A 24,068-nucleotide genomic window follows, 5' to 3' on the forward strand; every position below is an offset into this window, starting at 1 on the left:
CTCTTATATCCTAATCTGTGGTTCTCACAGTCAATCGACAGAAATATGTACAAAATCATGGCATTAAATTGGACATTTGTCGCTTCATTCATTCTATAGATATGCATTTGCATGGAATAGAATTCGTTAAATTTTGGCGTGCTTATTTACATTACAGATAAATTTTTACGATGGTTAATTATTAATATAGCGAATAATATCTAGTTTAGTCCAGTCCAGCATAGATTTTTCGTACATGTTTTTACACATCGCCAATCGCCACAAACCTGTTTGCATAATAATATTTAGACTGATCGAACTGGTGAAGGAAACTTAACGCACAATCACTTACGTAACTTTTTGACTCAAGGATGAAACTCTGGATTGATTGGAAGGAGTAATTATAGTCAGAAAGATGAGGAAAAAGCCCATGAAAATAGTTTTTATGTCGTCTCTCCAAAAGACATGCATTTTATAAGGTTTCATTCTAATGCATTAATCAGTAACGCAGCATGTACATATGTGTCGTTCCATTTTATTGTGCTATGATTTTTAACGATTTATCCTCCTCTTTTCTTCACCGTCTTATACTTATGCTTTGGAATTCCTTAAGATCGCTCATATATGATGCTTTGCAGCGCAGTTTCATCTTTTTGCATGACTTGTCCCAATCAATCTGCACTTTTCTTCTGTGTAAGGCGTACGATTTGGTCATAATTTTATTTCACTCTGCATTTGTTTCAGAACAGTTGAATTGGATTGCATGGAGCTGAGATTTACCTAGGAATGTACATACCAAGTTAATCTGAAAGGGATCAGAATTAAGGTTTGATACTAAATTGACTCTTGGAACTCGAATTGAAATGGAATCCGCGTCACATGCAGCGAGTGAGCATGAGAAGAATTTAATTCAGGAGGTAAGATTTGCATAGGATTTATGTACATACATATTTAAGTTTCTTGTAGGATTTGATGTATGACTGTAATGACTTTAAAAACGGAATACTTTTGAATCAGCTTCGGAAACGAGTCGCAGATTTAAATCTAGCTCAGGAACATAAGGACGACAAAAATTTGGTGAGATGGTTGAGAGGTCAGTAAAACTTTTAATTAAGAAATTAACACATACACAATATATATATGTATTTTTATTCGGTTTAGCTGGGAAACAAAGTATTACTCCAGCAGAACAAATGCTACGCAAGGTGCGCAGTATCTTAATTAATTTAATTAATCACTTGACCGGAATTACCAGCCATGACAAACTCAACTATGGTCAATTTACCAATTATTGTTCTCACACAATATGTATGTAGAACCACCTTTGGTTGAAGGAGAATGCCATTGATGACCTCGTCGCCAGATCAGATCCCCCTGGCTGGAGTCCGAACGGTCTTTTTCCCTGGCACATCTGCGGTTTAGATAAAAACAATAATCCAGGTGGGTAAAAATAAATACGATTTAAAAATGGGTGACTTTTGTTTTAGGGAGAAAAACCATCCTTATGATGCCAATTGCCAATTATAAATACAAATTATTGCACTTATTATATATATACGTAATGTATGGAATCCTTTGCAAGCGTGCCATCAATATCAGCAACCTCCTCAATTAAACTCATTAAAATTGTACTTAAAAAAAATTCCAGTACTCATCGCAAAAATTGGGGAATGGGATATCAGATCAGCCGTAGCTGCTGGCCAAGGCTTAGACTTAATATCATACTGTATCAAAATCATGGAACTTGCCACTAGATTTTGTGCTCGTTCGAACAAAGGGAAATCTTGGATGGGTCAATTCGTTGGAATATATGACTTTAAAAACTTCTCATTTTCGCAAGTCCGATCCCTCGAAGCGATTCAAGTTATAATGCAGGCGTGCCAAGTCTTCGACAGTAATTACCCAGAAATGTTAGGACAAGGATTTGTCGTGAATGGTATGTATGTATGTACATATTACTTATATCATATTATTTACATTTTAATGGAAGAAATGGATGAAATTTTTGCTCATGCCGTGAGTTGTGTAAGTTGGGGATGAAAGCTGAGAGTAGTTTGCTTGCATAAAATTCGAGAAATATTTATGTATATTTTGTTAGAATTCTACCAACAACAAACTTACTGATTCGCAAATAATTCCGTTGCAAATATGCTTTTCATTACTTTTACCTGACAACAGCCCCATGGACGTTTCAAATTTTATGGAAATTTGTTCGTCCGGTGATGGACGAGAAGACGGCGAGAAAAATAATCATGCTTGGTTCGGATCGTGACACTTGGCGAAATGAAATTGAGAAATGTATCCCCGTCGAACAATTTCCAAAAATGTATGGTGGCGACGGAGATGATGACTTGAAGGTGAGTGCCTGTCTTATCTCAAGGTATTTAGGCTCGCTTGATAAGAAATTGTTTTTCTAATGTGGTTTATCTAATGTAGATGTCTATTGCACCGGATGGATCGCCAATAATATTGCAAACTAATTAATTTTTGTACAATGTTTCTTAATGATTTTAAATAAAATAATTCTCCATGCTTCGCATATGAAACGACCTTTCACGGGGCTTCGGAAATTTGCATTTCGACTATTTTCCGAATATTTTAAAAACATGGAATCTCATCTCATCAGTAATTGCAATTGCATTAATTAAATACTAATTTTGTTTTACGACTATTTACATATTATGTAGAAATTAAATTTTAAATTCTCGAGTTGAGACTCTCAACTTCTCATAAAACCACATCCTCGCTAAATTGTACCTCATTCTCTGTCCTTCACTCTTATTCCCAATCCACCCTGTTATAAAAAATCATCTAACTATTTCTATTCACCAATTCATCCAAAATAAAATCGCAAATATATAAAGGAATTGCAAAGTTTCCTAAAAATGTAAAAATAGAAAGACACGAAATTCTTGTGAGACAGCCTGTCGTCTCAAACAAAAACCAAAAGTTCATTCGCTTGGAGAATATGCAAATGAGACTCCGCCCCTCGCTCTGACGTGGCCTATCGTGAGTGAGCAGAAAAAAAACGTTAGCGTTCACTCACTTCGACTTCAGCTTGCTCGTTCGCTCCAGTCTCCAGTCTGCCTTCAGATCTACACCAAGTCGGAAGCAAGAAATAAACTCTCTTCAATTCTCCAGGTAAGTTTCCACAAGTTTTTTTTTCGGGAACTTTCAAAAGTTCCCCACTGGTAAACACACCTCCCACTGCCACTCCTGCTCTTTTAATTGCATGGGTAGGTGTGGCTTCGAGGAGGTGGTGTTATTTTGTAGTATTTATTACTAGTCGTAAAATTTTCGTTTTTTCTCTTTTTCTGCTAATTGTTGTGAGGCATTCCCCCCGCTCATAATTCAAGTGGGGGCAGACAGCCCAGTCATTTTTGTGAAGAGCTTTGTAGGGGGGTCAGGTTTTGATGGGGTTTAAACTTTTTTGGGGGTGATTTTTTTTTTCTCCGAGAGAAGTTTGCTTGCTGGCGGCCATGTTGGGCTGAGAGCAGCATGCCTCCTCTTTCTTTTCTCTTTCACACGAGAGGTCACTTTCACCCTCGCGCAGTGCAACGAACTTCGAGATTCGTGTTATTTTTTTCTCACTTTTAGTCATGTTAGAATCAACGGAAAAAAATTGTTTTTTCTTATAGAAAAATTTATTCTGTTCCACATATTCAACAAGGAATTTAAAATGGAACAAGAAGCAAAATCACTGGGACGTGGCCGGGCCAAAGGAAGAAATCGGTTTGTCGTGAGTGATTTTATAAATTATTTGTTCACCATTTTTAAGTATAAACCTTTCGTCCTGAATGTTATTAAATAAATTCATAACACAAATATGATTAAAGTTGACTGACATTAAGCAATTATTAATATTTCTTAATGTTTCAGCCACAAGGTGCTCCAGCAGGGAGTGACATCGACAGTGATGCTTCAGTCATGTCATTTTCAACGGCGTTGGAAATTGATTCGATCAGTCGTAAGTGAATCATAATATTTTATTTCTGATTATAATAATAACAGTACTAACCTGAGAGACTGGTAATTTAAATGGTTCATTTTCTGCACAGTTCGGGACAACGACGCTGGCTCTCAGTCGAGTTCGAGCACCTACGCTCCATCGTCTACCGTCACGGGAACAACTGACAACATGAGCAGCGATGAATCAGTCTCGACGACGCGACAGTCTACTGAGACTGGATCCTCGGGTGGTAGGACATCAACATCCAACTACTCGCAGGAGTCATCGATTGTGAAAACAATCAACGATGGCTTCAACAAAGTGGGAGAGGATGGCCACAAAGTGCAGGTGGTGACCAACTACTACCAAATGAACGAGACTCCCGACTTTCATCTATATCAATTCCGGGTCGACTTTACCCCTGTTGAAGACAATACGTCTATCAAGAAAGCCCTCCTACGCCAACATGAAGACACTTTGAACAAGTATGTCTTTGATGGATCTGTTATGTACAGGACCCGGCTGATTCCCAAGGAGTTTCAGACGTTGCACGCTACTAGTGTTGCGGGAAACGTGGCCTACACCATCACCATCCGCTTGGTTGGACAAGTGAACCCAGAAGATTCCATGTATCTTCAATTTTACAATATCGTCATGCGAAAGACCATGACATTAATCAACATGGAAGAATTGGGTAGGAATATGTATGACCGGGCGGCGGCCATAAAGTTTCCGCAAGACCGGTTGGAACTGTGGCCTGGGTTTATCACGGCCATTCGGAATCACGAGAGGGGAACGCTCTTGTGCGTTGAAGTGACTCACAAGGTCCTTCGAACTTGTACCGTCCTGGATTTGATGCGGGCTATCAAGCAGCCTGGAATGTCCGCCAACGACTTCGTAAGTCATTTGTTTATTTACATTTTTAATGATCGTAGTTTGTTTGAATCAATTTTTACTGATTTTTCGTTTGATATGTTTTTATTAGGAGAAAGCTGTCCGAGCCGAAATCGAGGACACGATTGTCATGACGCACTACAACCGGCGAACTTACACCATCTCGGATGTGGACTTCAAGGCCACCCCTGCATCGAGCTTCCGTGGACAGGATGGCTCAATCCAGACATATGCAGAGTACTACCAATGTAGGTACAACATTACCATCACGGAGGAGATGATGAAGCAACCACTGCTGGTGTCGAAGCCAAAAAAGAAGGACATCAACAAAGGAGTAACCGGGGACATTTATTTGTTGCCCTCGCTCTGTAATCCGACAGGACTTTCCAACGATATGCGTAAAAATTTCTCCCTGATGAAGCGATTATCCGAACATCTCCACATGGATCCTACAACTCGCAAGAAAAAGTTGGACGAATTCATGTACCGGCTAACGACAAACGAAAAGGTGCAAGAGGAGTTTGCAGCTTGGAACATCAAATTTGCTGCTACTGCGCTTAACACTGAAGCCAGAATCATGAAGAAGCAGCAGATCGTTCTTGGACCTGACCCCGACAGTCCAATCTTGCCTGATGACAAGGGCGACTGGACGCGCCCAATGAAGAGTGAGTCATTTATCTTTTAGTTTTACCAATTTGTGTTCTAATTAATTTGCATGCTTCTTTTGTTCCAGACTCTCGCAGCGAGATGTTGAAACCAGAACATGTGAAGCGCTGGGTGGTCATGAGCCCGCCAAAGGACGTTCCCGCGACTCGATCATTCTTGACCACTCTCAAGAAGATGGGACAGGAAATTGGGATCCAAGTGTCTCAACCTCTGGACATGTAAGCTTGTTTTTCTCATTTAGGAAGATAAACTGCTGGCATTTTTTTTGTAACGGATTTATTTTTTTCCTGTTTTTGCAGCATCGAGTATGACGTCAATAGATACGACCAGACCATTCTGGATGAGAAGATTCGAAACTTCGGACAATTGGATCTCGTATTCTTCGTTCTTCCCAATAATACGCTTCGCCGATATGCGGAGATTAAGAACTACACTACGCTCGTGTTGGGAGGTAACTTTCTTGTCTTTTCATCTCGTCCAATTACTATTAAATACAAGGTCTTGTAATTTTTTTCTCCTTCTTCAGTTCCATCCCAATGCTTTTTGTCGAAGAACTTGACAAACAAAAACCTGAACTCGATTGCAAGTAAGGTTATCATCCAGATGACAGCCAAATTGGGCGGTGTACCATGGTCGGTGAAAGTGCCTCTGAAAGTAATTTGATTTTGTTTTTATTGATAAAATAATGTCGTCATAATTTCTTGTTCGAAAATTGAATGGTTTTGGTTCGATTTCTTGCAAATAATAGAAGCTGATGGTGTTGGGATTGGACGTCTACCATTGCAGCAATCGAAAAGGAGAAAGTGCTGGAGCGTTGGTGGCAACAAGCTCCCCCTCACTAACATCGTACCTCTCCTTAGTCTCCTTCCACAAGGACAAATCCGAGCTGGCAACAAATCTGTTTACAGATTTCACGAGTAAGTAATCTTGAACGTTTACATGTTTTTTCATTATAACAAGTCCTTTGGTGATTTTTTCTTTTGTTTACTTTCAAGTTATGTTGCAAGAATCCATGCGCATCAACCAGTACCTGCCCAGTAAAATCGTCATGTATCGTGATGGTGTCGGCGAGGGACAAATTGGCTACGTCCTATCCCATGAGATCGCCCAAATGAAGCTGGCGATTACGGATGTCTACGGAGCAGCCGGAGAGGAGATGCCCAAGCTCACTTTCGTCATTGTGACGAAAAAAATCAACACGCGAGCGTTCTTAAATGGGAAGCAAAATTTGCCAGTAGGGACCGTCATCGACACCGGGGTCACCCTCCCAGAAAGGTGAATTAACATTCATTCATTCTGACTATTTAATTTCGATTTCGTTCAAATTTGTCAACAATTTCTTTTTGTTCCTGGACAGATACGATTTCTTTCTCGTGTCCCAGGATGTACGCCAAGGAACCGTGAGTCCCACAAACTACAACGTGGTTTTGGATGAAATGGCGATGCCGGCGGATCGGCTCCAGCTCCTATCTTACAAGATGTGCCATCTATATTTCAACTGGAGTGGAACGGTGGCCGTCCCAGCGCCATGTCAATATGCTCACAAGCTGGCCTACATTACTGGCGTCGCCATTGGAGAAAGGGCCTTGCCATCACTGACGGAAAAATTGTGGTACCTTTAAAAATCTTTCGAAAAAATATTTTCACTGTTGCGTTGCTTATAGTTTAGCATTTAATAACGCGACGTTAGTTATTAGTTTTTTGTATGAAAATATTTACCATCCTTGTTATTGATAATACATGTTATCATAAAAAAATTCTAAAGAGTAATAAATGATTATTCATAAAATTTAATTTTAACAAATGTGTTCCGTTTATTGTGCTTGCTAATATTTTCTCATTCCACTTTGTTACGGGATGTACAAGATATTTCTCATTATGACGGGTCAAAAAATCAGTGCATATTCACATCATAAAATTTGGACCAGATCACAAAATAATAGGGATCATCTTATCAAAATTTTTTGTTCCGAATAAACGCCACACTATTTACACTTTCAATCATCATCACTAATTAATCTACTCACCCCAAAAAATTAGTAGAAGCTAAAAGGAAGTCTTGCTTCGTTCCTGTAATTAATAATATTTCACTCATTCATTCATCCATCCATTCATTGAAAACTGTTCCTTAGAAATTCAAACTCCAAGCCAATTATTACGCAACGCAACCCATACATAAACGACAATTATTAATCAGCAGCACTAATTCTATTTACTTACTTTACTTTATAAAACTTCTTCCCACTAGACAGACATGCAAATTAAGTGCATGCATACATATGTAAATCTTGGTGACCTGTCCTATTACCTCATCGCCTTCTGGCTAGAACAATAACGCTGAAATCACGGATGGACAGGTCAATTATTGTCCACTTTTAAATATTACGACCCCGACGACGACAACGGCAGAGCTGGTGGTTCAACTTTATTAAATGTAGGTTTCAACGAGAAGGAAGTCTATTAAATAAGTGGAAGTGATAGCAAATACGAGTTAGTTAAAGTGGTTTGCATTCAAGAAGGCAGCAGCAGCAGCAAAAATATGTGTTAATGCAGCGCCTTTGCCTGGCCTGACCACTGCCTGCCTGACATTTTAATGTGTCAAGTCAACTTTTAAATGTTAAAGGGAAGCCCCCTCATCACCCCACAAGCAACACCGTCTACGAACTAACATGCATGCAATATGTATCGTTTTACACAATTTGTAGCGTTGTCTGAATCTAAAAATTATTCATAAATCGATTCCTTCTTCTTCTTCCTTTACAAAGCTTTGTTAAAAAGCATGGATGGGTCTGCCAAAAAATTTCTAGTATATAAACACATTTTGAAATTGTGTTCAATCATTCGAAAACTTGTGTTGGTGTGAATCGCATGTGGAGCGATTGTTTCTACGATTTTGTCGAAAGTGTGTGTGTGCATTGTTAAGTATTATTATCTCATCGAATAATTGTGCTATCATCTAATCCGAACGACAAACAAATAAGGATCGAAAAATGGTTTTCAAGGCTGTGGTAAGTCTATTTTTGTTTTTATTGCCGTTTACATGAAAATACTGTCCCATTTTAATTTCTCATTTCACCACAAAACTTTCGCTAAAGTGTGTGTGTGACAAAATGTGCGTGCCTGAAAGTCATAAAAGTACATCAATAGTTTTTTTCTATGAATTTCTCCGTCAATAAATATAATTTGATGGGATGAACGATTTCACCATTAAAAGCGCAATTATACGCACTTTCAACCTGAAAATTTCCAGGTTTTAACATTCTCCTCATTATTTTTTACAGTTCCTCCTAGCCACCGCGCTAGTCCTCGTCGCCGCCCTTCCCGCCCCAGAGGAGGAAGTTCAAATCGTCCCTGTCGAAATCCCCGTCGCGGAAGAGCGCGCTGACCAGGTTGCGGCCGCAGATCAGAGCGGATGGGGAGGTTGGGAAGCTCCAGCCCAGTCATCCGGATGGGGTTGGCAAGCACCTGTTTCCAAGGGATGGGGCTGGCCAAAGTTCAAGTACCTCAAGTTCACCATCCCAATCCCAATTTTGCCCAGAATTAAGTTCGGAATCAAGGGTGGATTAAAATTGAACGCTGCCATCCAACACCCCAAAGGCTGGGGGTCCGGGTGGAGACGATAGAAAGCACTAGCTTGCTATAAAAAATTAGGTTCTTCTCTCTTCTAGCAGCAGTTCAAATTCATATCTGCAATTTTTTTTGCACAAAGAGTCAAAAGTCTAATACTAAATTTAGTCTAACAACAGAAACCAGTGTTTTTTTTTGGAATGAATGAATTTAGTGTGTGTGTGATTGTTGTATGATTGTTTTCACGACTTTTTTGAGTGCTTGTTGTATGTGAGGATGAATCAATTCGTTACCGTTATTTGTGTAGAAGTTGATGTTTTTTTTTGTGGGTGAATTTTTTACGTTTTTTTGGCCAGAACTTTATACTGTGTGAATCTGAGAAATGTGTGTTTGATTAGTGTGATTAGATTGTTGTGAATGAGATTTTTAGCAAATTATTACGAGGTAAAAAGTAAATAAAGCGTTTTTTACGAAAAACTAAAAGTATCTATATGTTTACAGATTGGGCGTGATTTTGTCATTTTATTATTATTTAAACTTTGCATAAATGAAGACTGTAATAAAATAATTTAGCTGCGAGGAGGACTGATGTCATATTATTTCGATAACTCGTAAAATTAGAAATTTGTCTTGTTTATGACGAAGAAAGAGAGACCTCTCCCATTTAGAAACTGGTTGTTGGAGATGAAAATGATCAATTTCCTTCCTTTCAATGTACATAAGACAATACAATAGATTATTAGACAATAGGTTACATTCGTTCACCTTGCGTTAGTTTTTTTCACTTATTTAACATTAGAACGACGTACGGCATTCTCTTTTTTTATTAATTGTGACTTGAAGCACCTGCCTATTATTTTATTTCCTATTACCCAAATTGATGTAAGCACACATAGTTTCTTCTAGTATTAAGACACACACACACAATGTTATCCAAAATATTGTGCGAATAGAATTTTTTAGATTATTATAGATGTGAGAGTGAAAGTGAAACACAACCGAAAAACTTGTTTGGCAACTTATCCACAAATTATTATTATGGATTGGATTGTCGAAAGGTGTTCTGATAAGGGCGATATGTATGTACACATTTTTTAATCCATACTTGAGTGTACTCATGTTTTTTTTGTAATATTCGCAAATTTTAAATATGTAAGTGACACGACAAGCAATAATAAGTAATAATAATACTTAGGCATCACTCATGTCGCATCATTTTTGATTCTAAACCTGCCAAAAAGTCTACCGCAAAAGGAATTCGTTGAAAATTTCTTGCGGTGATTATGATCTAGAAAGATGCAAATTCTTCTTAGAAATTAACATATTTTCTTGGAACACAAATCATAAAGAAATTATCAAACCCAATTTCTACCCAATTTCGACCAAAGCCCTGTAACCTGTCGATTTGTTGATGGCATAATCTACTTATTTATTTTGCATTACATTTTCCCAGAAAAAAAAATCTTTGATAAAAATAACCGGTTTCAGAAACGAAACTTGAAACGAGATCAGCGCGGAAATAAATTAATTATGTAAAAAAACACTGATAATTTTACAGACTATAAATATTGAGCGGCTATACGATGGAACGATTTGTTAACTAAACAGGTTCATTCATCGGAAGGAAAGCGTTTTCATCAAGTGTAAAAATATCTTAATTAGTGCAGTTTAATTCTGTTGATTTGATGACATAATGAGTCATATCATCGATAATAGTTCACGTCAGATAGGTTATCAAAGTATTTTTTAATTTCATTTTTATTCAATCATACATACAGCTTGACACTCGTCAAATTCTACTCATTTGTACCATACACAGTTGTCAGTTGTCTGATTAATACGCTAAATTATGTACCACTCAATCCCATGTACATATTTATTTACAGTTGTACAACTATGTAATAAGTAATTTACAATCACAAATAGTTCACCAACTCTAAAACGCAGGAAACGAAATAATAATACGATAACTGGGGGCAGATTGATTACATTTTACTATACGCTACATTTACCTAATTTTGCTGTCAAGAAGACGTGAATAAATTGAGACATGACATGCACATGAGACTTTATTTATTATGTTGACTAGATGCACATATTTGTTGTGAACATGTGCAACAACATTGTTGTCAGCAGCGTTCTTGACTTTACGTTTACGTTTATGATAAGTATTGATTAAAGTTACCTTATTTTGGCACGTTCCATTTCATTATTATCCAATAATAAATTATGGTGATTTTTGCGCATTCGTTAAAAAATAACTAAATACGTATTACTAGTCCCATTATTTAGATGCATTTCCTGCCTCGGGAAGTACATACATACGCAGAGGGTGAAAGTGTTTTTATTAGCATACAAAATAAGTAAGGACCACCAGAACGTGTAATGAATGTGTCTAGTCTGAAAATTTAAATGAATTCTCAATTAATTTCAATTACTTTGTTGCTCACAACTTACATAATTTTGAGCCAAGAAAGACATAATTTACTGGGAGCGGCTCACACGTAGGTATTTATTTACGCCGCAGCAGCAGAATTTGTATGGTGGTTAAAAACCAACGACAAGATCCACGTAATAAAATTTTTTATGTTCATTTTTTGAAAACTTTTTGGGTACCTGAATTTTTTTTGTAAAGGTTCATTAGCTATTTGTTGTGTGGGTGCAGGCAGAAAACAATAAAATATGTTTCTTCTTGTTTTTCATCCTATTTAGCCGCAGCACGAAGGTAGAGTAGACCTAGTTTGGGGCTCTGTTAATAAAATAGCAAATTGATTGAGCCTACTTTAGTGGTCCTGTTGAAATTGCACAATATTGACAGACGCACCTTCCTTCCTGTTTTTGGAAAATGGCACGTTTATTTATCTATTTAGGTATTCTGTAGTAATGATTTGGCATTATTGCTAAATAAGTAAATGTGTAATGGATACAGTGAACTGCACTTAAACCAATAGGAAGAGACGCATTGGAAATAAATTTTTGCTAAATTGGAACACTAACTTCTCTCGAAGAATTGGGAGATAATTAATTGTCTTAGATTTTGTAAGTGTGCCGACACGGGATGGTTTCAAATTTATCTTGTTGCTGATTTTCAGTGATTTGAGACTTTAGATGAGTTTTTTTTCTTGCTCTCTTGAAACAAGTGAGCAATTAAGCGTTGTCATTTTTCCGTCTTAACTGGTGATTTTTTCGTGTCGGCTTTATTTTACGTAGATATACAGACACATACATAGTAAGTACAGACATGTGTGCTTATCTACCCTTCATTTTTCTCAAATTTGGGTCCATCTCTGCGTTGAACTCGATTTCAATGTCTCTGCAAAAATACGAAGGAAAACATGCAAGACGGGAAAAGACAAAAAAGAGGTGCCAATTAGCTTAGTTCGCTTTTTACAACTGATGCGATCATGAGAAGAGATTGTAAAACTCTTCTTCTCATACCTCTTAAGCATTTTGCTATACTTTTTGTTTACTAGGACAGACTCATCATACAGCAACGAGCCAACCTCAATGCAGTAAATTAAGACTTTTATCAGGGTAAAATAAGCGATCAAATGTGGATAAGGCGATATACAATTCAATCCAATTAATTGAACCCTTCCCATCCTTCCATCCTTTTGAATTAAATAAATCCCACCCCGATTAAAGAAGACAGCCATTCAGTAGAATCATATCATTGGATATTATGACCGAGTAGACTTCACAATTAACAAAACTGTCAATTACATATATACACTCATTTTGCGATAAAATGATATTTGTGCCACAATAATTACAACGAAAGGTAACCACTTTTTCCGCTGTTTTTGCTTTTATCGGCCTAATAATCTGGATTTGTAAAATAAACTTGTGCATGTCTCGTGCTCATGACACGTAAGGAAGGAAGAAAAAGGTATCAGTTGGTTTAAAAATCGTCCAAGAAGTAGGAGGAATGAATGCCATGCGTCATTTGTCATCTAGTTTTTTCATCCACAGTGAACTTTACTTTAATTTGTTTGCTCTTTGACAATTGAGCGTATCGCCTTTTATTTTAAATGTGTAATTGTGGTTAAAAACTTTGTGTAGGACGGGTGTGTTGTTTTTGTTGGTGAAAAAAAAGAAGTAGTTGTTGGTGAAAAAAAAAGAAGTAGTTGTTGGTGAAAAAAAAAGAAGTAGTGTTCAATAAAATCCGAGTGGTGTGGTAGTATTGCCCTCCTGACTTCGTTTAAGTCAATTGCAGTCATTCTTCAGACTAAAGCAGTCGTGCTTGTTAACTTATCTTGCTTCTTTCCGCCAAATGATGTACCAACTTTTCGTTTTTCTTTTCGCGTGTCTTCTTCAGAGTTACCAAATTGTTAACTTTTTTTGCAGATTTTGTATGCATCCTCGATTCTAAACGGTGTGCCGTCACATCGCATCACATGTCTTTAAAAAGAGGCAAATATATATACAGCATCTGCCCGTATTTACTTTTAAAAAATGTCATTTGTCACCATCGTGCTAGGTACTTTTTTCTACGTATGTAAAACAGACCAAGAACGACTCCTGGTTCACGTCTCGTCGTCTCCACCTCGAAACATGTCCCATTTCAAATCATTTAACTTAATTATAGACCAATTAATTGGTAAACCGACCCGGAGATTAATTGTACTTTCACGCCTTGTGCTTCACACAATTTGAAAGTGTTTCCATTTCTGAGACACTACATTTTTTTATTCCAACTTTTCCTAGTTTAATCATGACTTTATTTTTCAATTAATGACATTTCTTATTCTTTCACTAATACTCCAAGAGTCACGATGACACAAAGGAAGGAAACGTATTTATTTATGAGTAGCAATGTCATCGAAAAATGTGTAGTGTAATTGTAGCGTGAAGGTAAATGTGAGTGATGCAGGCAAAAGATTAATTTTCGCATGCATTTTGTTTCACAAAGAAAATTTCTCTTTCGGAAGAACGGATACGGGTGACCCATATTCAACCCCGACCCATCATACGCCAAGTACGAAAATAATATCAATCTCGGCTCGGCTACCTTACAGCAATCTCATTTCGAGAATAAAAACCCATTACTTACTGTATCACTATTAAGAAATTAATGCTGATATATTGTTATGCGTTATGCTTCGCCCTACTCGAAAGTTAGAGTCGAACTAGTCGAAACCGAGTCAGTAATCCCACGCTTTTGACTTTCGACACAATCACTTTACTTTTGTTTGAAGGTAACAAATTCAGTTTTGTCATATGTTACTGAACTTGGGACTTTTTTTAGCATCAAATTCTGTCATTAAAATGTATTTACATAAATCGTTGGGACTTGTTTAGCATCAAATTTTGAAGTGTCTTCATTAAAATTTATTTGCATAAATCCGTGTTGAAATTACTATACGAAAATTTCAATGTAATAATTTCCATATAACTTTCTTAATGGTACTTATTTCACAGGCTGAAAAAATTGCAGTCGCATCCTCCCTAACTAACTACTTACGTATGTACATGACATTAACCCTGCAGTAGAAGCAAGGTAATAAGTATTAATGGTACTGTACTGGCGTCTCTGAGTTCTTCTCCCCCATCGTCACATTATAAAACCCAACAGGGTTTATATTGTTTTTACCTAGGTTGCAAATCATCCCTACTTGATGTGATACGTACGTATATGATGATTTATAGCACCACGCCGTCTTAAATTTCCTTTTGTTTTTCAAGACTTTAATTTACAAAGGAAAGTATTTTAGTGAGACGAGAAGAGGAGGAGGATGGATGGCTACTCAGTAAACCTCTTCACATATATTTAATACTAACCAACTCTCGGTTGTTAAGCCGAGTAACTGAATGAACTCCTTTTATTATTTCTTTGTCATTCTCTCACGTTTCGAATTTACCATTGCCTTAATTCCTTTCCTTTCGCCACAATGCATGCGGTTAGCAAAAGCTGTATCCTATCCTGCAGCACGGCAGAGAGAAAAAAAATGATGATGAGCTTATACTTTAAGACAGGCTCAACCTGGCTAAACAATCTTCTTCTTCTTCTTTACAAGGCGAGAAGGACGACGACGAAGACGACGATCGAGTTTGTTAAACTTTGGTTTGAAAGCTAAAGCATAACATTCTCAGATTTGCTGAACTAGTGAACGAGTGACACTGACACGAGACGCGAGGCATCAACAACAATATTCGCCTCTCGTATTTATAATAACATAATTTAATCCATGGGAAAGATTCTCACAATTTGAAAGTCAAAGTGATTTCGAAAATCAATTTCTAAAAAAAACAATAATAACAAAATGAACGTGTTTCTCTTCTCTGGGGTGAATTTACTCATCTTCGCAGTGATTAGTCCACTGGAAGGGGCCGCGTTTTCGAGCAATTTTTCGGCCTGGAGTGCTACCACGAATAATAAAGCGTCGTCAGGGTCGGAACGATTTTCTAGAGCGTTAATCTCACAGTTTGACTCGTTCAAGAGAGAGCATCCGATCCAGGCCAGGATTTTGGCATTGGTCAGTGATCTCTTGATGAGACCTGCGTCAGTGCATTCGCTCCTTAAAAATTCGGAGGCAGAGAAAGTTAATGCAAATTCTCAACCACAAGCGGAGGAGAGGATCATGGGGCCCAAGATGATGGGAGACGATGAGAGTACTGGTCGTGGTCGTGGGGATGATGAGACCCTTCTTCCCGAAGCGAGCAGTTACCAACCGACATATTCTTCCTACACGAATGTCCGGAGGTCGGGAAGGTTCATGTTTCCGGATGAGTATGAGGAAAAAGTGAGACGATTCGAAGCCGAACAGGAGAGAACGTTGGGACGCAGTAGTTTCAATAATTATCACATTGTCAACAATCAAGTCAGATTGGGAAGGGTAGAAGCGGTACGAAAACCAGATGTGGGGGTTGGAGTACCCTTCATTCCAAGGGGAGGAGGAGGGGTTAGAAGTGGGCGCAAATTTGAACCCAGCGTGGTGGATGGGCCATCGACCAGCACAAGCTTTTCCAGTATGAGTGACGGAAATAATCAGAATCAAGACACTGTAATGACACCAATCGGTGACAATGGTAAGAATTCCGGAAATGAGTTTGAAAACTGGAGAAAGTTTGGCGTTTTGCCACAAGAACAGCCACCACAACAATATTCGGGAGAAGTCCCGCAGATGAAGAGCCTTGATGATGAGGTTAAAGTGTCCGAATCGGAATGGAACCCATCAACCACCGACAGCTTTACCAAACCAAGCAATCCATTTGAATATATGGGATCCCCACTCCAATTCCGGAGACCGATTTCCACCCAAAATAATAATCCAGTCCCAGTCTTGAGACCGATATACAGTAGCACGGAAGGATTCAATTCCGACAATAATCGCATCTCACGGCAAGGCAAGAGTCTCAATTTTGACGTGGATTCTCAAGACTCGGAGTGGCAATTATTGGGCACTTCGGGACAAGGTGAGAGCACAAGTCGGGAACAAGAACGGTTCATCCCATCCCCACCGGTGGGCGTGGGAACGGTACAAATCCAGCCAGCTTCTGCATTCTCATCGGTGGAGGCGTCCCCCAAAGAAGTGCCACGAATCTCAAAGGTCATGCGACCTTCGACAATAAAATCGCAACCCTTGATTGTTAAGGACGCCAGAGATGGGAGAAGTTTGAAGGAGATTGAAGTCCAAGGAGTCAAAATCATCGTGGGTGCCAAAACACCTTCCTTCCCCAAAGATATTTATGTCAGGAATAATTACGTCAGAAGTTTGGCACCGCCGCCATCTTCTTCCGAAAAGTCAGCCAATTCCAATGTTGATGTCAGCGTTGGGAGCAGTATTACAACTTTGTAATTTGTTTATGCATGCATAAAATTGTTATATTTTGGGTGTTGATATTTTGTTATGTTACTTATTTACTTTTCATGTATCATGTTTCTCAGACTGTGTTTGTGTTTAATAATAACAAAGTAATTTGGATATATGATGTAGATATCCCAGCTTAGACTGCTAAACTTTGCATAATTTTAATAATAACCTCCTTGTTTTGTAGTTGTAATTAATTAATCATATTAATTATCACTAACCCTTGTTAAAACTTAAAAAGTACAAACAAACGAAAAAAAACAATACAAAGAAATCGCCAAAAAAGAACACATTTTATTTCTCACACATGTTGAAATGAACTTATAGAGTCGACTTCATCCCTAAAACTTTTGTAGAACTGGTCAAACGTCGGCATTTTAATGACTGACATCCTGGATTCGGACGGTTCCATGAAAATCTGTCGCGGAAGTGGTTCCTTCCCCCAATACTTTTCCTTTAAGCATTTAATCTTGCTACCTAATCCGGTAAGACGAGGTTTCGACCCACGCGGATTTTCGCCCCCTTTTCCCATCGCCATCTTCTTCGAGCTCAAATCGAAGTCAATCACTTCCGGACAATGGATGTTATCTCGGGCAGCGTAAATTCCTTTTTCGTGGGCATCCTTGTCGTATAATTTGGTGGCTGCGTATTCTAAGAGTTTGGTCGATGTGGGATGTTCAGAGAGATGAAGGCGTCTTTTTCTTATCGGTCTACTTTTATGGTAACTTTTGGATTGTCGGGATTCTTCCGTGGAAGAAGTGGAGGGGGATTGTTCCTAAAAAAAATTAATATAAAATTTGAAATCATACATACATAATTCCATTTTTATTAAGTAATGTAACCACTACTTGAGCATATTGTCCACGGTCATCATCACGTCCTCGTCCTTTGTACTTATCGTCTGAATGTTCACCATAAGCTCCGTGGTCATAAGCGCCATCCGCGTATCCCTTCTCTTCATAGACTTCCTGCTTCTTGTAATTTTCCACTTCTTCTGTGAGACGAGGTTTATGATCCGTGTAAGATGACCCATGGTCGTGGGAACCGTGTTCACGTCCGACTGATCCGTGACTATAATGATCGTCATTACTATTATTATCTTCACTTTCACCGTGCACATCTCTCCTATTGTTATGGCCGCTCTCCTCTTCTTCGCCTTCATTAGTGTGATGATGATCATCGTGTCCCCTGTTTGTGGACGCGGATGTGTCCAAGTTAGATTTCTTTTTAGGTTTCCGTTTCTTTCGTGAGGAAGAATTTTTAACGGGGGCAAAATCAGTGGCAGATTTGTCATGATTATTGTCATCGCTGGAGTCGTCCTTGAAAGGGAGGTGTTCCACGCTGGGGGAAAAATGAATGGAAAATGTAAATTATTTACAGAAAATCATGAAATAGTTGCAGATGCAGATTAAAAGGAAAAGTGAATGCAATGACAAAGTGCAAGAAAGTATGTCCACCTGTGGTGCGAACTGCGAAGGAAAAGTTGCAGTGATTACAAGTTTATGCGAAATTACGGCAGAGTTCTGCACAAGTATTGCAAAATTTTTGCGTCAAAATCAGAATTAAATCAAAATCTGCTCACTTTATCAAATAATAAAATATACTCATATTTTACAATTTGGAGTAAAAGTTTCACATTTTTTGAAACTTTCAAAATTTGATTTTCTTTTACCTGTAAGAATTCCGAACTTGAATATATTGTTGGAAAGGATAAATGATTTCATCCAACTTTGCATAAACCCCACCACCAGTGTCGTCATAATTATAGGAATTTTCACTCTCGTTGTCGTTATCGTTCCGCCCATTGTTAGAATTCTTTTGATGGTGACCACTGTTGTGGTCATCATAATGACGGTTAGACGACGCACTTTTGAGATTTTCACCACCTTTTCTAATAATCGTAGAGTTTGATACGGATCTGCCCCAACAAATCGGGACAATTATGACCAAAACTGTTGAAATAATACGCATTTTGACTAGCTTACAAAAATCCTTGCTAAAATAAATGTTTATCGTCCCACGAGTATTTTCAGACTAGAAAAAGTATCGATTCCCCATTTTGTGGAAGACAGAAATTTGTCAGGAAGCCGTTTACGCAGGAAGATTTTAAGCATTTAGCAATTTAATTTTAGACTACTTTTTACTTCCGTTCTGTCCCAATTTTATTGGCTTGAAGCTTATCTGTAAGAATGTAAATGGAGGTAAAAACTTGCAAAAATTGTGCTCTAAATTACTCACAAGCTTATAACGAATCATGATGTAAAGTACTTAATACCAATCAATCACAGACCGCTTGTCGCTTAACTTTTCCGCACCATCAATCAACTTGCCTTTTGCTGCATCAATGTTTTCAATACATAAATGTTGCAGAACTGATTGATTTGATTGGATTGGATTTAAATTTTGCGTTACATTACAATCTGAATTTTCGGTTAGAATGAGAGGAAGTGAATTATTTGATGTGCATACATTCCTCTAGGACGGAAGTTGGATAGATAATTATTATTTTGCCAACGGCATGAGTCTCCTCCCGTGACGCAAATTTTTGGAACAAGTTTCTGACAACATTATCTAATTTGCACACGTATATACTCATTTCATTGCAATTTTATTATCAGATTTGCAATCTTTTGCAGCATCACGGGTTACCGGAAAAGACCACGAAAGCAAAGTTGTGAAATTTCCATGCAATACCAACTAAATCACCTTTTTGCTCTGCGTCAATACCAGAATCACTGAAAAATTACTTGTTATCGTGAGTACAGCGGTCAGGGACTCACGTGCTTATGACATTTTTATTTATTATCCAATTCCAATCAGGAGAAGAAGTATTTTGTATGCAATTTTAATTAATTACTTCGTCTGACAGGCACTCATTCCTTTTACATGTTACACTTCTTAGAAAACTTTCAGACGTAGGATTTCAATACTCGTCTGTGAACTTTTTTCCTAACCGGTTCCAGCATATAATACGTATTTTTCAATCAGTGAAGAATTGAGCAAACCTTGTTTGCTGTAAATATGCATACAAATTCAAATTCGCACAGTACCACTTTTTGCAAAGAATTCATCTCGCCCTCTCGTCAAAATTCGTCATATTTACGCAAAAAATATATTTAATAATACACATACATATTTTTGTACACTCATTATCGCCAATTTAACCCCGCAAAAAATGTTTACGGACGATCCATCAAGTTCTAGAATTTTTACTGCGTATTTAATTCAGTTTATGTATACTTACACGTGTCTATTTTCGTTAAAAGGAGTTGCATACATTGTTAAAACGCTAAGTTCAATGTTCAATGTCCTTTTCCCACACATTTTGTCAGTCAATGAAACGAAACTTGTTGCAAATTTTGGAGGATGATTCATCGCTTTCCATACATTCGTCTAATGATACGTGCTCATTTGCCGATTGTGTGAAGCATTTACGTTTTATATTCAATGAAGACTAAATGTACTTCGTTTCCTTCTCTTGACTCATTTGTTACATTATTCAAATGTACTTTGTACTGCTTGGTAGGTATTTTAGAATTATGTATCAGTCGGGTTTTACCAAACCAACAAAACCAGAGGAACATTAGTGTTTATTTTGTTATTATTTTACAATTCAAACGCTGTATGTACGTATAACCCGTGCATATTAAATTATATACGTGATGTTTCCATTCGTCATCAAAACAAGATAAGCCAAAAAATGGAATTGTTCTGTTTACAAACATTCAATAAAATTCCCCTGCACATGTCATTTTTTGCCCTCGATTTTGCAATGATGACATTGACTCCGCTGAATTACATATGTGCGTTGATGATGATGTTTATGTAAGCTGATTGAATTTGCATATTTAATATGGTTAATGTTTGAGAAAAAATGAAATATGTACCAAATTTTTCTATGAAAGTGTAGAAATTGTGTATGTAGGCGGGGTAAATATTTAGCGTGGTGTCAGTCAGCCACTATTTTACGATGACCACAGAGGTTTTTCCCAGATTCTGTGAAATCTAAAAATGACCGAGATTTTGACATGCAAATATTGAATGAATGACCGCAACTTTTTTCAACGGAGGGATTATTAACACCTCATCTTATTTTCTTGTTAAATCGGTACAACGATGCACGTATGTTCATGTAGTACGCATATTTAATTCCTGCGAAATCGCACGCCTGCATAACTGATAATTAGTTATAATATTCTTACATAAGTATGTAGGTATGCGTAATTTATGAAATCTCAGAACCGCAGAGGTAAATGGACCTTCTCTGGTGTTATAATGATTCTTACCTCATTGGGACATTTTGGACCTCTGTAACAAAGTAACAACAGTTACTTATCTATTACTGGGTAAAGAGTCATCATTATCATCACATCACAAGAATCTTGACATTGCTGTGAAATTAAAAGTTTGTGGAATACCCACAAGAAGGAGTGTGTTGCAATACATAAATGCAGCAGTTTTTCCTCTTTGTACTACGAATTGCTTTAAAATATTGTTCAGAAAGTGAGCAAAATTGCAATTAAAGAAGGCAACTTCTTATGCAACGAATTCCCGAAAGTTGCAGTTCCAAAAATCCTAATCATGATTAATTGAAATAAGCTAAATAAAAAAGCGGATTAGTTAGTCTTTACATTTTTCTAGTTAACAATTAAGTATAGTTGAGTCAGATAATCTGACTCAGATTTGTAGTTCTTACTCATAAATATTTTTCATGACGGATTGGAACAAGTTTTACTAAATGATTTGCAAAACGTACATACACTCCAGCATTAATTACCCACAAATTACAGGCCTTGTCATTTCTGAAGACAGTTTCTAGTGTCAAAGTTTTCCTTGTACGTTAAATTCCTTCATTTTGTGCAGTACTACATAAATATAACTCTTTTCTCACTTTCCATGTATTTATATTCATTGCAGTCAAAAACCACGTTTTCTCTACAACTATAATTATCTACCTTGAAATCTGTATGCAATCTTGTAATCTAAAGTTTACTGGGTACGAAAAAATTGAGTTATGTATTTCATGAACTTGCGGTTATGAAATTTGCGCCTTGTCGACGCACGTACCCAAAAAATAATTCTAAAGGATCCACCAGACTAAATTAAGAATCCGGTCGACGCATTGTTCACCTTTATTCGAATTCATCCCAAAAGTAAGCATTACTGATGATCACCCACTCTCTTCTTCTTCAATAAATAAAACCAACTCTCTAAAAAGTGGAACAATCTTAATCTCTCAATTACGCTACTGCTTCAGCACATGCAGCACCTGCATCAAGATTTGATTCCATTGACGTCAAACCCTTCTTCTTTTCTTACCTAATGTTCAGCACATCCTTTGAGCCGGGCAAAGTTCAATTTTCTTCATGGAAGACAAATTGTGAAGACAATACGTTAACTTAATACTGAACCAATTCTACAAGTTTTTAGAACAATAACAAGTCAAGTATCAGGTACTTTCAATTTTGTGGTGCAAGTCGTTTCGTAGATTGCAGTAACCTCTCACCCTCTTCCACTCTTCTTGTGGTCTGGTAAATTAGTCGGCAAACTTGAAGATGTCATGAGCATCATTTCATGCACAGTTTTTCTAATATGCAACGGTGAGAGATGATCAAAAAACGACTTCTTTGCATAAGATCATAGATAATTCCTTGATTGACGGACGGGTGAGATCTTGTTTTGCACCAGTTTTGCACAAACGGTGGTCGTCGTTTTTTTTTGCAGTGACGACTGAATGACACTTGACCATCCCAACGCATGTCGGTAGCAATTAAGTATTGCACAATTTTTGTCCATGATTTGGATACAAAGTAAAATTCTAGTAATTCGCCACGGTCGGTAACTCATTTTAATTACACGGCGTCATTTTTTTAGAGTAAATTATTTGTTAAATGTTTTGCTTGTTATGATTTCTGATTATCCTTTGCATAGTTGAGTTACATAAGTAAGTACATATTTAATTGGTCATATACTGTTGAAGTCTGTGTATCAATATGTACAATCATCAGACTCTTGTACCGCTTCGTGAAGAGTGTGGCATCATGCAAACGTAATGATGACCGGGTTTTTTCTGGAATTTCCGAAGATTATCGACCACATGATCTTTGTACAGAGCCCTAGAGACGTTACCTTTTACCTGTCTTTTATAATCCCCCGGCCTCAATTTAAGTTTTACCTCAATCATTTACGCTTCTGTTTTATTGAGACTGGAGTTATGCACACAGTACACACTTTTGATTCACTTTATTTGATAGGAAAATATGATCATTGGCTGGGAATCCCAAAACAAAACAACCGATTCTCAAGTGCAACTGGTTCAAGACCTCAGCATCATCAGGCAGGCTGCAGATCGTAATGAAAAATGCCTTGATGGTATCCTCTCCTACCTGTAATTAATGTGTTCACTTTAGTACTTACTTATGAAGTAGAAGGACCTGAAGCTACTTGCTGCGATTGATTTGTCCATCTGTATGTCCGTCAGCATGATGATAACTTTCTAACGAATCAATTTTTTTAGTTCTGCTTTCATCTTAGCATTTAATTTTAAAAGTAAGAGGGAGTGTGTATGTTCATACTGACCTTGTAGGTCAAAGGTTACGGTCACGGTGATGAAGTCACAGGTCACAAATGTCAAATTTTCTCGTTTTAAAGCACATGATTGTTATTTTCTTTTAAAGAGGTTAATAACAAAAATGCTGCAAAGATATATTTATAAATATTAGATGTAAAATTTTCAGAGCCTCGCTTCCACTACTTCATTATATCTGTTGCTAGAATTTATTCTATTTTTTCAAGCATAAATAAAGCTACCTGCTTACACAGCTTTGCTTTTGGACTGTTCTAGTTTAAATATGCATTTATTCAAATATGTAGATATGACTAGTCTGTATTCATATTCAATCAATGATACCGATAGTAAATAACTTGACGATAACCATTTCAAGTTGTCATGAAATACCCAAAACCTCCACGACGAGACGACGACGATGACATTGTCACTTATTTGGCTCTGACTTTATTCGTTGGCAATCCATTATAATTTCTTCTTTGTCTACGACTCTGTGGGGTAAATACCAGAAATCTAGATACGTACATGTATACGTATCTTTAATGAATGGGATTTCCGTAGGTCGGCCAAGTCGGTAGTAAATAACAAGATCCACCCAAGAACAACCAACATGAGGAATAGCACGCATGTACAT

General features: G+C 37.4%; 4 protein-coding genes and 1 long non-coding RNA gene across 6 annotated transcripts; 3 read left to right on the top strand and 2 right to left on the bottom strand.

Annotated features, from left to right (window-relative positions):
* Nucleotides 1-584: 584 nt before the first annotated feature.
* On the top strand, nt 585-2,525 carry LOC110844787 (SEC14-like protein 4). The gene is made up of 7 exons (XM_022091075.2): nt 585-896; nt 997-1,072; nt 1,141-1,184; nt 1,296-1,419; nt 1,628-1,915; nt 2,158-2,336; nt 2,416-2,525. The coding sequence occupies exons 1-7, from the start codon at nt 843-845 to the stop codon at nt 2,461-2,463; spliced, it is 813 nt and encodes a 270-aa protein (XP_021946767.1). The 5' UTR covers nt 585-842; the 3' UTR covers nt 2,464-2,525.
* LOC118434329 lies at nt 1,115-3,272 on the bottom strand. Its single transcript, XR_004833937.1, has 2 exons — nt 3,026-3,272; nt 1,115-1,390 (listed from the first exon to the last, which is right to left on the bottom strand). It is a non-coding gene; the product is annotated as an uncharacterized LOC118434329 (long non-coding RNA).
* Nucleotides 2,866-7,282, top strand: LOC110844699 (piwi-like protein Siwi). 2 transcript variants are annotated; one of them, XM_022090968.2, is made up of 11 exons: nt 2,866-3,120; nt 3,650-3,718; nt 3,859-3,946; nt 4,038-4,825; nt 4,914-5,487; nt 5,556-5,706; nt 5,788-5,939; nt 6,015-6,142; nt 6,237-6,405; nt 6,484-6,763; nt 6,846-7,282. In XM_022090968.2, the coding sequence occupies exons 2-11, from the start codon at nt 3,659-3,661 to the stop codon at nt 7,108-7,110; spliced, it is 2,655 nt and encodes an 884-aa protein (XP_021946660.1). In that variant the 5' UTR covers nt 2,866-3,120; nt 3,650-3,658; the 3' UTR covers nt 7,111-7,282. The 2 variants fall into 2 exon arrangements, with proteins under 2 accessions (XP_021946660.1, XP_035703475.1); XM_035847582.1 differs by having other exon boundaries at nt 2,989-3,120; nt 3,618-3,718.
* A 1,035-nt stretch (nt 7,283-8,317) lies between these two features.
* On the top strand, nt 8,318-9,547 carry LOC110843762. Its single transcript, XM_022089794.2, has 2 exons — nt 8,318-8,496; nt 8,770-9,547. Exons 1-2 carry the CDS (start codon nt 8,479-8,481, stop codon nt 9,109-9,111), a joined length of 360 nt encoding a protein of 119 aa, XP_021945486.1. The 5' UTR covers nt 8,318-8,478; the 3' UTR covers nt 9,112-9,547.
* Nucleotides 9,548-16,898: 7,351 nt separating this feature from the next.
* LOC118434522 (uncharacterized protein DDB_G0283357-like) lies at nt 16,899-19,373 on the bottom strand. The gene is made up of 3 exons (XM_035848263.1): nt 18,539-19,373; nt 17,715-18,207; nt 16,899-17,641 (listed from the first exon to the last, which is right to left on the bottom strand). The coding sequence occupies exons 1-3, from the start codon at nt 18,835-18,837 to the stop codon at nt 17,168-17,170; spliced, it is 1,266 nt and encodes a 421-aa protein (XP_035704156.1). The 5' UTR covers nt 18,838-19,373; the 3' UTR covers nt 16,899-17,167.
* Between the last annotated feature and the right edge of the window lie 4,695 nt (nt 19,374-24,068).

The sequence above is a fragment of the Folsomia candida genome, unplaced genomic scaffold (assembly GCF_002217175.1).
Source record: "Folsomia candida strain VU population unplaced genomic scaffold, ASM221717v1 Fcan01_Sc002, whole genome shotgun sequence".
NCBI lineage: Eukaryota > Metazoa > Arthropoda > Collembola > Entomobryomorpha > Isotomidae > Folsomia > Folsomia candida.